Source organism: Protomyctophum parallelum, assembly GCF_964188405.1.
Source record: "Protomyctophum parallelum genome assembly, chromosome: 21".
Taxonomy (NCBI): Eukaryota; Metazoa; Chordata; class Actinopteri; order Myctophiformes; family Myctophidae; genus Protomyctophum; species Protomyctophum parallelum.
Window position 1 is genome coordinate 22346586 of NC_139713.1, and position 16208 is coordinate 22362793.

A 16208-nucleotide genomic window follows, 5' to 3' on the forward strand; every position below is an offset into this window, starting at 1 on the left:
GACAGGCTTCGGCGAAACAACACTTTCTGTGATGTGATTCTCTGCTGTGGAGGAGAGGCGTTCCCCTGTCATCGTATTGTGCTAGCATCCTTGAGCCCTTACTTTGAGGTAAATGCAGATCTTCAACTTTCAATGTGAACATTTATTGACCTGGTGTTGTTAAAGCGATGGCATTCAATCCTTCCTACTTCCTTCACAGGTTTTGATTGATTGATTGAAGTATTTATTAACAGTATGCAGAATGGGTCAATACAAAAAACTGTTACTGTGGATGGCACCATGATAAAGCATTACACTTGTTTTCAACAGGGTCCACCATTTTCAATTCATCAGAGCATTTAGAGACATGCAAATGTACACACAAAACAACAGGAAATCATCATATAAAATGGAGTAAATAGGGAAAAACAGTAGGGGGAAAGGGGATGGGGGGGACTCAGACTTTACAGGGGCCAGTTTGAAGGAGTCAAGGGATTCACATGTCTTAATGGCTGTTGGTACGGCAGGTGTAAAGATAGTTTTGTTATCATCAGCGAGCCAGGTGCAGATTCTACCGAGTTCAGAGCTCAACCTGCAGTTTGTTCCTGTCTGAGACCAGCAGTGCCGAGTCATCACTCAAGAACACTTTGAGACCCACTGGTGTTTGCAGTGAGCCAACATTGACAATAGCAGCACCCTGACTCTGTTTGACCAGAATTTAATTTGCACCTTTTTAACCCGCACAGGCAATGTTTACAACTGGCATGGTGGAGTCCAGGCAAGATAAGGTCAACATATTCGGTGTAGAACCTCAGATCATGGACATGTTGGTGAGCTTTGCCTACACTTCAAAGGTGGTCATCTCCACGGAAAACGTCCAGGTAGCGTATTATCATTTTGCATTTCTTCATTTATTGCGTCCATGTATGGCCTATATCGGGGCTTTTAAACCATAGTGCTATTTTGTTTATTTGGTCTATAGGTCCTTCTAGCAGCAGCAAACCTGCTGGGGGTCATTGCTGTTCAAGAGGCCTGCTGTAAATACATGGAGCATCACATGGATGAAAAGAACTGTGTAGGGATTCACTGCTTTGCTGAGGCCCACTCCTGTAAAATGTTGGAGAAGCACAGCATGGATTACATTCTGGAACACTTCAGCCTCGTCTATCAGCAGGTCAGACATTGAGTTTCTAACTTGTCAGGTGTTGGCTTTTCACGCTCATTAAAGGGTGTTTTAATACTTACTATATTTTATTTTATATTCCTAGAAAGAATTCCTCTCTCTCGGTGTGGACAAACTGACAGAGATTATTGCCAGTGACGACATCAATGTGACCAATGAGGAGATGGTGTTTGAGGCTGCCATGTTGTGGCTAGAGCAGTGTCCTACCAACAGGCAGAGCTTTGAAAAGGTCAGTCACTTCTCAGTGTGTCACCTGATGAAAGAAAGACCATGGAGAAGTCAAAGCAATGTGACTGGCTAAGGCGAGCTTAAAGCGATGCTAGTATATGCATGAGAGGCGAAGCAATTAATCAATCACAACCAACAGAAGATTACTAATCACATCAAATGCTAGTGATGATATCAGTTTCATATGACAAGACAAAACATCCCTATAAAAGGCAGCAAACTGGCGCCCTCTGCTGCTGACAACCTCAGTGCAGTGTTTTGTCCTATCTTCTACAGTCTATGGTCCCAGGCCATGCTGGTGCTTGATTGATTGAAAATGTTAACAGATTGCAGAATGGGCATAGTTCAAGCCAAGGAAGGTACAGGTAAAAACTGCTACGAGGATAAAACCAGAAAAAGCACTAAGACGGGTACTCCATTTTCACATACAAATATACACATCTATGAAAAAGGGGCATCAAAAACAAGGTTAGAAAAAAAGGGAAAACATGTACAGTATAGAAAATAGAGAGGGGGCTTTTACTCGGGGCGCATACGTTTAAATTGTGTTAGACATACTAACAGTGGCTCCCGACATGCATGCAGCGTGGCAGGTTACAACTAACCTGTGGCAGGTTAAAACTAACCCTTGCTTTGGGTATGAATGCATGTTGCATATTCGTGAACAAGTTCCTATTCCTAACCTTGTCTTTCAGCATGTGAAATCCATGTTAGATGATGACGTTGTTGTTGTTCAGTCAAATTGGAGTTGGACTATATAGTTATAGTGTCTTCTATTTGTTCTTTAAGGTGATGGAGCATATCCGCCTGGCTCATATGAGGCCCTCCTACCTTCTGGAGGTGACTGCGTCTCTGGGTGTGCTGGAGGCCTGCCACAGGGTTCTCTCCAACTCTGAGGCCAAGGAGCAAAGGCCACGCTGGTCCACAGGTACCCCCTGCCTCACACATGCATGCATGTTGCTTTCCAAGTTGGGATTTCCAATGCCAGGACACATTCCTCAAAATGTGCAAAGACATTCCTGGCAGAGAGAAAATGTATTATTGTGATATGCCTAGTCATTTGTTTCTTTGGTGTAGCATTTTCAGATAAGGTTTGGTATTCATAATATATTATTGTAACTTAAAGGTATATTCAGTGATTTCACTTAATTCAAATATCACTTATTTTTTTGTTTTGTTGTGATAATCCTCCCTACTATAGAGTGTGCTGACCATATAAGGAGTTCCTCCCTGTCCCCAGTTAACCCCTGGGGGTCAAAAAACCTTAGGTTTCGTTTTTGACTCTCTATCCTGATTGGACGAAAGGCTGGGTCCCACAGCCAAAAACGAAACCTAAGGTTTTTTGAGTGAAATCACTGAATATACCTTTAATTATTTTTTATTTAGCTTTTGCATATTTGCTTATACATATACTTGCATAGTTAACTGTAACTTTAAAAGCTTTATACTGGATATCCTGTTTTCTCCTGGATTAATTCAGTGACTGCTAAATAGAGGGTATGGACATGCATAAAGTGAGTGGCAAAATTAGTGACACTCAGTAGGCTTTCCTGCATAACTTCCGGGTTTGATGATGTCACGCGCATACCCTCTATTGTGCCTGACAAATACAATATGCTCACACACATTAATCTACAAGTCTACATTACTCTTACATTACTCTACTTCACTCACTGGCTATTCTATTCCTCTGTACAGTGTATGAAGTGATCCTGACAGTGGTTGAGAGGGACGGTGGTTGTGGCGATAAGCCGCTTCACAGGATTGAGAGCTTTGATCCCCTGACCAGGCGATGGAAGACTCTGGCATGTCTGCCCATCGCCGTAATTGACCATGGTCTGGCTGTGTCAGGTGAGACACAGCCTCTACTCCAGTGTTGATTTTGACAGAAAACATTGATGTAGTTTCATAGTAATGCTTCGCTAGTATAAAAGTAGAACTAAGACAACTAAGTCTTAACGCTACTGGATCTCTTCTCCATTAGTGCCTCTGTAAAGTGGGCTGAGTGGCCAAGGCTCCAAAATGTTGACGGCCCCAGGATGCAGGTTTTGGTATTTTATTTACCTCTCCAGTGCAAGTTATTTCACAGACAAGTGTAGCCCAGGCAAAATAATAGTTCAAAAATAAGGACTGGCCAAAACAACGCTCCAACTAACAGAACTGAATAAACACTTAAAAACTAAAGAAAATTAAACTAACCAGGAACTTAAAGGTATATTCAGTGATTTCACTTAATTCAAATATCACTTATTTTTTTGTTTTGTTGTGATAATCCTCCCTACTATAGAGTGTGCTGACCATATAAGGAGTTCCTCCCTGTCCCCAGTTAACCCCTGGGGGTCAAAAAACCTTAGGTTTCGTTTTTGACTCTCTATCCTGATTGGACGAAAGGCTGGGTCCCACAGCCAAAAACGAAACCTAAGGTTTTTTGAGTGAAATCACTGAATATACCTTTAAGAAACTATAAACAGGGAAAACCTTATAAATACAAAGGCCCTGCAGGACTCTCCCTGCATGTTGTCACTCTAGCCTCAAGCAAGGACTGCCTTCACCTGTAGCACACCTTTTAAGCAGGTGAGGCAAACCATCACCTGATTGCTAATTGGTAACTCTTATAACTCAACGAAGGCCCATACGTTATTTTACACAATTACATCAGAAGTCTGAAGTCTGTATTCCAGAATGTTCTCCAGGCGCCAATTCGTTCACAAATAATAAAGTCAAATAATGATATAAACACAACATACACCCCTCCTCTACAGTGCTTGGCCCATTCCCATCAACAAGATTGCCAGCACTGCAGAGGAGAGACGGGTGTCCCCACAAATAATCACATTTCCCCACAGTGTCAATAAATCAATCAATGTAAACACACCTTTAAAACTCTCAGTTCTCCTGTTAAATGTTAGGGAGGGAGGGTGTCACAGGGCAACCCGTGCCCTATATAACAGTATCTGAACTACTGTTATATAGGCCTGTGACACCCTCCCTCCCTAACATTTTAGTGTTTTTATGCGTTAAGGAAATTGTTAGTGTGTTTAGTCATAGTTTTAGTCACCATTGCTTAGTTTTGATTTAGTTTTTGTACCTTAGTACCTATGATGCAGTGGTTCTCAAACTTCATTACAAGGACACCCATAATTCTCACGGACCTGTAAGGGTCCATTTGGAACTGCCTCAAGGAACCCTGAGGGTACAGGCCAGCTCCATATGGAGATATAGGCGTGATCAGGTCCAGAGCCCGGGCAGAGATGGTTATGTTGTGTGACATCACATTCTGGTATCAGTGAAGACCTTGCAAGTTGTTTATGCACATTATCTTATAGTGGCAACGCATTTTGAGCTCCGATAGTCTTTATGTCTTTAACAATTAAGTCATAAAATGGTTTTAATTTGACACTCACCACAGGCCCATTTGTGTATTTGGCCGGAGGAGACTTCCCTGATGGTTCAATAAGCAGCGAGGTGTGGCGCTATGACTCTTCCTGTGACTCGTGGGCAAAGATGGCTCACATGAATGAGGCCCGCAGCGATGTTGGTAAGACTATATACCTCTATTATATCTCAAGCCTTTCTGGATCAGGGCCCACTTGAACATCTTGAAAGTGTTCGACGGGTGGGGGGCACATGCATTTCAGAGTATGGCCTCACTCACACCTTTCGATCTAGCATACAACATTGATGCATGCTAGATGTAAGCAAGATGTAAGTGTCAATGGTTGATAGAACATTTTGGACTACAAGCTGTTGCATTATCCCCACGGCCCACCCAGTTGACTTTGGCCTTCAATTTAACCTATAGTTTTGGAATAACAACTTTGGGTTGTTGCTTTGGTTATCCAGTGGTTCTCAAAGTGGGGTCCGGGGACCCCCAGGGATCCTTGAAGGGTTCCAGGGGGTCCGCAGGAACCTATTAACCAAATTAACCTTTATGGGTCTGTAACTCTGAGGGTGTACAAGTCCATTTGGTTCCATTTGTACATTCTCAGAGTTAAATAAACATAGATTTTTACAATATAAATTGGGGTCCCAGAAATATAAATGCCATTAAATGGGGGTCTGTATTCAGCTAATGCATGTCAAACTGGGGTCCTTCTCTTATATATATATATATATATACATATATTTTCAAATGGGGATTCCGTGGGATAAGTGTCAATTTTTGAGAACCACTGATCCAAGGACCACGGTCATCAGTTGTAATGATCAGGGTATTTTTTTTGTTTCTCCTACGTGATCCATAGGATTGGTAACGCTGGACGGCTACGTGTTTGCGGTGGGGGGCTGGAGCGGCAAGACGTACGTGAACTCAGTGGAGAGATACGACCCCAAAACCAACACATGGCAGCTTTTGGAGGCATCTATCGGCAGAGTGCCAATAAGTGCCGATTGCAATTACCCTGCGGTGGTGGCACTAGATGGACTGATCTATTTTCTTGGTATGTAACAGGTTATGCACATGCAGGTTCAGCCTGCTGAGTTTCATGGGGTTGTTGTTTATGTAATATATGAAAAGCCTTTTTTGTTACACAATTCTCCTTCTCCCATTGACAACGAATGACTTGTTTGTCATGTTTCTCTCTTCCCGGGCTGTCGCTGGTATGGACTATGGTTCCATCATAGACGAGTGTCAGGTGTACAAGTACGACCCGAAAACATCTAAATGGACAGAAGTTGCTTCTATGCTGGTTCCTCGTACTGGTAAAGCTGTGTGTACGCTCACAGGAAAGATCTACGTTTTAGGTATATCATATCATATCTATTTATATCATATCTGTTCTACATGGCTCTTAGTTCCATATAATAGACTCAGTTCAACTTCACTGTAGTGTACTGTACTGTGTTGATTTTTTTCTCTTTTTTTCTTTCATTCAAACCTTTATTTATTCTCTAGAGACATTGAGGTAACCCTCATTTGCAGTGTCGTTGAGATGCAGTACAACATAATACAACATTTTCAAAGCAATACACAAAAACACTGCAGAAAACTAAATGGAAACTAAATGAAAACAAAAGCTATGATGATTAAATCTAAGACTAAAGATATGTATTGACAATTCTGTCAAACAAATAAAAACTAGACTAAAATGTTAGGAAGGGACTAGTGCAGGACAAGAGATCCAGTATAAGTCATTTTACACTTGGTTGCATTCTGAAAATAGCAGATCTACAAGCTCACAACACGCGACGTGATGTGAGCTTGTAGATCTGCTATTTTCAGCAAGTGTAAAAAAATCTAAATCAATACTGCACAACAGAGCCCAATGCACTAATAGTCACTATCCTGTTACTTCCTGTTTATCTCTAGGCGGTTTGCCTTTATTGGGTAACACCTTTACAGACGAGGTGGAGCGCTACAACCCAGAGACTGACGAGTGGACTATGTGTGCCTCCACAAAAGTGCAACGCTACGGGCCTGGCGTGGCTGTGGTGGACGGAAAGATCTATGTGCTAGAAGGGGCGGAATGTTCGCGTAGTCCCACTCACGATGTCTGGTAAGATGCTCCATGGAACCCGTTAAAATAGGTGGCTGCTTGTTCACACCAAGTGGTGGTTGTTTTACTTAAGTAAAAATCACACCCGTGTGAAGTGAGTGGTGCAACTCCGTGTGGGGGTCCCCGGGAGGCACGTGGAAGTTCCAGTGGCCAGGGTTCCGGCGAGCCGCCCCGCGTCCGAAACGGTCGAGAAAGGACAGAGTTACCATGTGGGGGTCCCTGGGGGGTCCCCGGGGGGTCCCCGGAACATCCAGACCACCAGGAATGTGCCCAGGGGGCTGGCTAGCCCTGGTCCAGTGCTTACAACGAGTGACTCGCTGTAAGCACTGGACCAGGGCTAGGGGCTGGCCTGGTTCCGGCGAGCCGACCGTGAAACGGTCGAGAAAGGACAGAGTTACCGTGTGGGGGTCCCTGGGTGGTCCCTAGAACATCCAGACCCCCAGGAATGCGACCAGTGGGCCGGTCCGGGGCCGTTTCCGACAAGCCGCCCCGCGTCCGAAACGGTTGAGAAATGGTGAAAACTAACCACGCTATTTTCGTGCTTGGACAGACAGACAGACAGACAGACCCAGGGACACATAGCTGTGTAATGGAGTGGTTGCACCACTCAAAAATAGCACAATATGGAAATACACTGTATTCACAATTTGACTTGCATAAAAGTACCAACATATTGGCATCAAAGGTGCCTTTCTGTGTGGAGTTTGCATGTTCTCCCCGTGTAGCCTATAGAGTAGGTACCCTCACAAAAAACATGCAGTAATCCTGGTCTATAAACTGCCTCTTCCTGGCCAGCCGGGACACCTGATGGAGGGGAAAGGAACTAGATGGAATAGTGTTCTTTCCATGCGTCCAACCGGGGAAACTCCCCTGTCAGGTGAAAACAAGCGTCATGGACTCCTCATGCATGGAAGTAAGCATGAGGTCAGTCCGTTGCTCTCCCCAGGTTGGCAGAGGGAGTGTAGTCTCTAGACAATTGACACTGGGTGAAAAAGGTTTTACAAAAATCATGGGATAAAAAAAAATATATATATATTTACAGTAGGCTACCAAAGTAATAATACATAAATTAGTATAATTATTTTTTAAATAAAAGTAGATTGGCAGTTTATCTGCAAAGTATTTGGCTTAATTGGTTGATCTGTTCTATGTTTGGTAATAATAACCTATAAATCTGCAAGTATCAACAATCTCAAATAATTGTGGGGTAAAATGTACACTATTTGCCTCAGAGCTGTAGTGAAGTAGTATAAATGTATAAAAAGGGGAATATTTAAGTCTTGTAAAAAACTGTACTTACTGTATGTATACTTGAGGAAATCAGAAAATCCTTTCTCTGACTACTACTACTGTTCTGTCTTCATGTAGGTATCCCCTCCGCCGTACCATCGAACGGTACAGTGAAGCCACAGACTCGTGGGAAATCGTAGAGGAGATGCCCACCGATACCAGGAAAGAAATCACGCGTATCAACCTGTTCAGCTGTGTCTCTCTCATAATGAGGAAGGATGCACATCAGGTAAGACATGCAGTAAAATCTTGAGTTAGTTTAGCTGTACAATATGTTCACACTGTAATTTGTACACTCTTACAAATGGATAAATTAACTTGACTGTGGAATGTATTATAGCAGTTGTAGTAGTTTTTGTATGTAATGCAGGAGAGAAGATTTATGTAAAAGAAACAATATTCAGAAGTTTCCAGACATTTTCAACAAAGATATTTATTATTTAATATTTACTGCAGAGGAGAAAAAAGGGTTTAAGTGGTTAATACTGTATATCGTTATCATATTCTAACTTTTCTTTTTTCTTTCTTCGTAAATTAATGCCCTACTTCATCATACTACGTCACACAAAAGCATCAAAAGTAGCAGATCCACAAGCTCGCGATGCGTTTTGAGCTTGTAAATTTGACGCTTGTGAATTTGCATCATTGTTTCACAACTATCTGAGTTACAAACATATAAATGAACACTATTATTATAAACGTGTACGTATAAACGCTCAACTATATTGTTGAACATTATTGTAGGAGGAGAATACAGAGTGCCGAGGACAGAAGGCAACATCAGCATCCACAGAGGCAGCCACAGACTCGTGATTTGGGAACCCACTGGAGGCTGGAGCAGGTTGGCAAACACGGCCTGGAATCTGAGTACTCCTGGCCTGCACAACATGCTACAGAGACTACCACTGCAGAGGCGTGCTTTCAGAAAAAACCTGAGGGTGGGGAAAAAAGTGACCCTGTAAGACCCAACGATGCTTCTCTGTAACATTTTAAATTTAATTAATTACTTAATTATTATTTTGTTTTTTCTGTTATTTTTTCACCTAAACATCATTATTGATGTTCATTGTTTAGTTTTGCAATGCCATTGGTCATGATATTTGCATTATAAATACCCCCCACAGAGACACAAATTTACACTACTTCAAAATCTCTGGACAATTTTAATCAAAGTTGACCTATGACCTTTAATCTTTAACCCTGATAAAAGTAACTAACATGCATGTAATACATATTAGAATGTCTAGAACATGTATTACCGTATGTATTATTGTGAAAGATATCCAGCGAATGTAAATTATTAATTTAGTATTATTATTTTAAAGAACTGAAAAAAACCCCACACATTTATTGCAGACGTTTCGATTGTCAATAGGCTATATATTACATTGGAGTAGATGAGTGTGCAGGTTTTTTCTTCTTTTTCTCATATCACTTTTCAACACAGCACCTCAACTAAGTGATGTGCCTATTCTATTGGTTTTTGTAATCCCCCATTGCACCACTAACCCCTGGCATTTCCATTGTCTTTTGAGACAAAAGGAAACTGATGATTAATATTTAAATCTATCGTTGCTGTCGGGCAGAAACTTCTCATCTCCTTATCAAACTTTTTTTAAAGGCTCTTGTGTACTACAGCGTCACACAAAACCTACCCTGCTATATGATGTCACAACCCATGAAGTTATTTAGCATCCCAGAGCCAAATGCAATGCATTGTTTGGTTTTGTTTAAAATAAAGCTGTTGTTTTATTATGTTCAGTCAGATGTCCATATTTATGCTTAAACTGTGATGAAATCCATACTGCATAATAGGCCTAATGGGGAAATGAATGATGGTGATCAGAAAATATTTTAAATTTGATATGATATAAATATGCGCTTCAAGGATCAAGAATATCAAGCAAGCAAGAAGCAATAAATGATTTTTCCACAAATGTATTTTCAGCTGAGAATTTGTACAAATCATGTAAAAGTATTTTCAAGCTGTCAGAATTACAGAGATCAAACACTACATTTGTGTGACGTGTCCAATTATCACCAAGTAGTTCTCAGCCCTCAGCCCCCTTGTCAAACTTATCCACCTTTAGGGGGAATCATATTGAGGTTCGAGTTCTATTTGTAAAGAACATAGACAAAACAAATGTGCAAACTCCGCAGTGTGTTTCGGCTACTGGTTAATTGCGTTCAAGCGCTTTACAGATTGCTTATCCGGTCTAGAGGGGATACGGAAATGCTCTCTGTGCTTGAAGTATGCGTGTTTGGAAATTGTCGGATACGGGCGATACGGGTAGGCTAGACTAGACCAGCCCCCTTTTTGAAACTAGCTCCTTGCCACTCGCCCTACACACTTCCACTTGGTTTGAGCATAGATATATAAATAATAGAGATGGCACTGGATGGGAATTCTGGTGCCGTCTCTATTATTTATATATCTATACTCAAACCGAGTGGAAGTGTGTAGGGCGAGTGGTGAGGAGCTAGTTTCAAAAAGGGCCACACACACACATGCTGATGCAAATTGTAAAATAAATGCTAAGCAGTGCCTGTACTGGACACTGCTTCTGAAAGTCACAGAATATAATCATGTGACTTTAGTTTATTGTCTTGCATTATAGACAACCTTCAGAGCGAAAAGCCTGTTTGTTTAGCCTTTTACTGTTATTGTCAAATGTTGAATTGGGAAACAAATAATATAATTGTTGTCCAGGTTATTGGATTGTAAATGTTTTACTGACTGACTAGCTAGCCTGCCATAAGGAAAAAGAACTGCTACGACAACACTATTTGATCATAACAGAATAATTGCACTGCAGATTAGGATTTATTTTAATTTTTTTAATTATAAATGGTGGACTTTAAACAAATGCAACAGTTGAATACTTACATGTAACTGATCACTTAAAACAAGAGGAAGCACTGAAGTGAAAACCCTTTTCTTTCTTTTTTTGTTAAACATAACATCATCTCCCTAAACTGAAACGTTCAAAATAATTTAACAGAGCAACGCAAGACAAAACCAGATAATGCAAGGTAAGCATCATCATGGGTACCACACTTATTAAAAGGTAAGTGATTTTCTTTGGTTTAAGTAAGTGTTAAAAAGCTCTATATTGCGATAGTACTCATTGCTAGAGTGTTTGTTCAGTAACGAGTGTCCATCCAGCTTTTTAAATACAGAAAATGCATTTTCAGGTTGGGATACCAAATCAAACTCAGTTAGTGATGACAAGAAGAAATTAGCAGACAAAATTGGAACGGGAACCCTATGAAACATTAAGCTGATAGATGGCAGCCTTTCTCCTGATTGGCTGAAAATGTGTCATCAAGCGTCACCTACTCATTTATTAATGAGCTGGAGAGACCCTGTTATTGAACAAACAATCTATAGCAATGATTACAATATAGTGATTTAACCTTTAAACAAAAAACATTTTGTTTTAACCAAAAAAATATCACTTACCCTACCTTTAAGCATCCACAGTATTCTCCTACGCAATCATATTTGTCTCTTTTAAACCAGCTTGCAGTTGAAGACTTGTTTCCAATATTGTTATTTAACAAATGTAAACAATTCAGAGCCACATAGTGTGGCAGACAACAGTTGGAGATGGGTAAGGATTCAGTGGTTCTCAAGAGAGGGATCCGGGGACGCCCAGGGGTCCTTGAGGGTATTGATAGTTAGGAACTAAACGGACCTGTCTGTAACTTTGCGAGTGTACAAATGGAACCAATTTGGTTCCATCTCTACACCGAGTTATGGCTTATGGGGGTGTCTGTGTCCTAATGGCACGCTGGGGTTTTTGAAATTATAAAAAGGTCTGAGAACTAAATTATAATTATTAATTTATGAATTATGTTGAAGTCATCTGTGAGGATGAGCTACTGCTGCCAGAGCTCTTTGTCTTCTGCCCCCTGGTGGCACTGGGCTGGCGCTGCACTTTTTGGCTGGAGGAGTTCTTGTCAGTGTGACCAGCTCCTGCTTTACTGCGCACTGTGAGCACAAAACAAACAAGAAGATTGTTCCTGTATGACCTACATCACAGATTTCAGATAACATCTATCAAAAACTGAGAAAACATGCATCAGAAAGATGAGATACAGATACATGATTATGTTCTTTCAATATTGCTAATTGCATTGACTGCATTCAAAAGTACACATCAACATCCACATTAGTTGTAAAGGGGCACAAAAGTGCATTTGCTATTTTGCTTTTTTCTCACAATGTTAACCTAATAAAGTGATCTGTATGTCGATTGTACCACAGATGGTACATCGTAGGCGCTGGGTGTGAAAATGACAATTGCGCTGTGTCAGTTGGAAACCAACAATGCCACTTGTGCAGTGCTGTTCGCCCACTTTGAACCGGGTGTATGTAAAATATGGCCCACACATTTCCCACTGGACAAAACCGACCCAGATGTTGTCTTGGAAAGGCTACAATCTGTATTCATTGCCACGACAAATGTGCTACCGATGATACTATTGAAGGCTAAATTAGTATCATCGGTAACGCCTATAGTTGTAGGGAAGCGGCCTCGAAGTAGGAAGTGTTATTCTGTGTACATAGAGCCCATTTTCCCATAGATATTTAAAAAAAAAATAGGTGCCTCAGCAGCCTCATTGGCGGCGCCATGTGTCTCCAGCGTTAGGCTTGCTGCAACTCAAGTGACAACTGGCCAATCACAGCACGTATTTTCCAGACTTCATCAATTCAATCCAAATTAGCTTTCTTGGCATGAGAAAACAAATGTTACATTGCCTCTGATTGGCCTACCGAACGTCCCCTTCCGTGCTATGCTTCCGTATGCTTCCGCAAAAGCTTGCATCCATGTTGCCTACTCTCGAGACACATGCCCCTGAGCCGAAAGAGTACCCTTTTATGTCTATGCATTTCCACCCCATATCCAACGCACTACAATTCTCCTCATTTGAGAAGAGACTCACTGCTCAGCTCTACAGTGTGAGTATTTCACTCACATCAGATATACCTGTATATATATAACTGAAAATGTAAGTGTGTGTGAATAAAGACATGACTTGAACAACCTCTACAGAATGGTCCATTAGTTATAAACAAATGATCCTACCTGTTATAGAGTTCTGTGGTCGGCATACAGTACATGCCATCTGAATTCTGTACCTTATATTGGATTAATCCATAATCCGGTTTAATATTTGTGACTTTGCACATCTTTGTCATGCAATCCTTGTGTGTGGACTGTGGAGACTAATGAATCAAGCACTGACACTTGCAATCCAGCTTGGTGAAACTATGAAAACCAAATGCCGCCCAAGTTACAGACAACTTGATGAAATACATAATGTGTCTAAAGATTTGTTTATTATATTTGTAATTCACTTTATAGCCCCTTTAAAACAACAATTGACAAACACAAGGTGAATCCATCTACCAGAATGAGATGATTGGGAATGATACACTTTTAAAACACCCGTGAACAGGTTCAATTGTGCTCATCCACACACATGCACACTAGGGGTTTCACACACAAAAACAGTAGTCAAACTAGTCGACTATTATAATAACTACTAGTTAAAAGACAATTAGTCAACTAGTCAAACTATCAAACTATCAAACTATTATGAAAAACTTGGCAACTAGTAAAAATCAATAATCGTGCACTATTGCACACATGCATAATGCATGCATAAACACACACATTCGAACACCCATGTTCTCATTTCCACGGAATGAATGAACAGGCACTGTACTGTATGTTTTTTGTGTACAAAACACGACTTGCAGGCCAAGCATACGAATGGAGTTACACAAGAACACAGTGCAGCAACGGGGACCTTGAGAGTGAGTGTCTTGCGCGCCGTAGACCACAATCTTAGTGCCGACCCTGGTGGGCCGGGAACCAGAGGATGAAGGGGGAGGTGCAGGAGGCTTAGCGCTCTTGCCAGAGACCACACTATCATCTTCTTCAAGAAACAAGAAACAAGAGGCTTTTTTGTGGATTCATAACCAAAATTAAAACCACAAGAAAGTAAAATGACGGTAGTGTAGTGAGTCAGTGGAGATGTGCTGTTGCTGGTAGGTGCACTATTAAAAACAAATCTCTCTCCTCAGTTAAGAACTATAGTGTCCCTATGAGGGGAGCATTCAGAGAAAATAACAGATCCACAAGCTAAGGACTCGACATAACGGGACGCCTTCTGATCTTGTAGAGCTGCTATTTTCAGCAAAACATTTCATGTAGAGGGCCCTGGGGGACACCAGTCAACGATCCGAGCCTCAGTTCACTGGTTGCCTTAGTTTCAGGGTTAATTTTAAGATTTTACTAATGACTTTTAAAGCCCTGCGATGCCTGGCTCCCAGCTACATCAAACCTGTTTCCGGTTGAATTCTTGTGGAAACACTTTGCAAGCAGCGCGTGCCGTGTTGGTGGAAACTGACCCCTGTGTTCTGCAGGTGCTGTGGTCAGACTGGTGGTGTGGGAGGTGGTCAACGAGTCCCCCAACGTAGCGTCAGCTATCCTCTGCCCTGCACACATGGACTTCAGTGTCTGGAACACTGCCTGGGGCGCCACGTTCATCTTCAACAGATCCACAATGATCCTAGATGGACAAAATAGCAGCCATTTAGCCTGCACAGCAAACCCCTCTGTGTTCCATTTATCCATTTGTAACTGCAAGTGTAGAAATGTAATCATATGCACCGACCCTTACGGGTCCTTTTGGTTACATATGTACACTCTCAAAGATAAAGCTGTATTCTGGAACTTATTTTCATGCACAAAACCAATCTGTATGGTAAGGTGTGCCATGACACAAGTCCAGCTGTGTCGTGGGATATTGTGACTGACAACCACTGCATTATTATTATTATTGCAATACAATTTAGGCATTTAGCTCTTTATCGAGAGCAACTTACAATAAGCAAGGTAAACTCATACATCAAATGCAGAGAGACAGTGTAGTGCTAGTGCACTGCAGGTACTGTAAACTACCATTATTTACCATCTGTCTAAATAACATGCTATCTAAATTAGAAATGTACCTTTGGTCAAGTGCAGCTATGATATAAACAACTATTAAGTTAGGCCAATTCTGCACCCTGAATATTTTTTATTTTATTTTAAGCATTCCATATTTCATGCAAGCAGTTCATGTTAACAGTGTCGCCATTAAGGTATCCAATCAATCAATCAATCAATCAAATCAGTGGGGGTCCTTGAAACTAAACAGAACCTACTTGAAGATCTCTTGATCTATGGTGATCCCAGCAGCCTGGGTGAGCTCAAACAGCTCGCTCTCCTCAGCATTGAGAATCTTCTTCTTTTTCATCGCATATTTCTGGACATTACTGGTCACCAGCACATCAGGGGCGCTGGGCGCAGACTGCTGCGGCTGTTGAGACATCACGGACGGACACCTATAGAGGAGAATATATGCAATTACAATGAATTGATTGATTGATTTAAACTATTTATTAACAGTTTGCAGAATTACAGTACATTTCAAGTACAACAATACAAAAACTGTCAACTGTGAGTGGACGACACCATACACTTGTTTACAAGAGGGTCCACCATTTTCAATTAATTCATCATAACATTTACAGACAAATATTATCATCATAAGATCATTGAATCATAAGTCAACTAACTATTATTGAAACCCATAATTCACAGCGTTTAGATTTAGATCATGAACCAATTAACCTACACAGAAAATGGGTTAACATGCTTTATTTACATTCTCACTAAAGACTAAATTGTAGCTCGCACATACACTTTAATACCTGCTAATAATAATGAGTGATTACATACGGTCTCGTTAGAAATAGAAAAACGTTCCGATTGTCAGATTATTTATTTAACAACAAACAACACGGTCCCACATAATACACGTCATCGCAGTGAAAAACCTCTTCAGAAACGCGTCATCCACGGAGGGACACGCCACCTTCGGATTGCCCATAGAGTATAAAGATTGCCGTATAATAAATAATATCACTTTTATTTTATTTTTTATCATAGATATAATTACAAACCACGTTTTGC

General features: G+C 41.0%; 2 protein-coding genes across 5 annotated transcripts in view; one reads left to right on the forward strand and one right to left on the reverse strand.

Moving 5' to 3' along the window:
- LOC310878879 (kelch-like protein 24) overlaps positions 1 to 8988 on the forward strand; it is a gene marked incomplete at both ends in the record, with an annotated part of 9153 nt that extends 165 nt beyond the window's left edge. The window contains 11 exons of the mRNA XM_083793295.1: positions 1 to 108; positions 726 to 860; positions 962 to 1153; positions 1248 to 1391; positions 2180 to 2318; positions 3089 to 3241; positions 4800 to 4928; positions 5635 to 5829; positions 6699 to 6885; positions 8254 to 8404; positions 8920 to 8988. The exon at positions 1 to 108 is cut by the window's left edge and continues 165 nt beyond it. Coding sequence (XP_083649421.1) covers positions 1 to 108; positions 726 to 860; positions 962 to 1153; positions 1248 to 1391; positions 2180 to 2318; positions 3089 to 3241; positions 4800 to 4928; positions 5635 to 5829; positions 6699 to 6885; positions 8254 to 8404; positions 8920 to 8988 — 1602 coding nt within the window. The remainder of the gene's footprint in view (positions 109 to 725; positions 861 to 961; positions 1154 to 1247; positions 1392 to 2179; positions 2319 to 3088; positions 3242 to 4799; positions 4929 to 5634; positions 5830 to 6698; positions 6886 to 8253; positions 8405 to 8919) is intronic.
- A 1811-nt stretch (positions 8989 to 10799) lies between these two features.
- On the reverse strand, positions 10800 to 16073 carry mzt2b (mitotic spindle organizing protein 2B). Of its 4 annotated transcripts, none has more exons than XM_083793017.1 (5): positions 15975 to 16073; positions 15398 to 15577; positions 14600 to 14760; positions 13996 to 14121; positions 10800 to 12169 (listed from the first exon to the last, which is right to left on the reverse strand). In XM_083793017.1, the coding sequence occupies exons 2-5, from the start codon at positions 15562 to 15564 to the stop codon at positions 12030 to 12032; spliced, it is 594 nt and encodes a 197-aa protein (XP_083649143.1). In that variant the 5' UTR covers positions 15565 to 15577; positions 15975 to 16073; the 3' UTR covers positions 10800 to 12029. The 4 variants fall into 4 exon arrangements, with proteins under 4 accessions (XP_083649143.1, XP_083649140.1, XP_083649141.1 ...); XM_083793014.1 differs by having other exon boundaries at positions 13996 to 14124; XM_083793015.1 differs by having other exon boundaries at positions 13996 to 14124; positions 15947 to 16073.
- Positions 16074 to 16208: the final 135 nt, after the last annotated feature.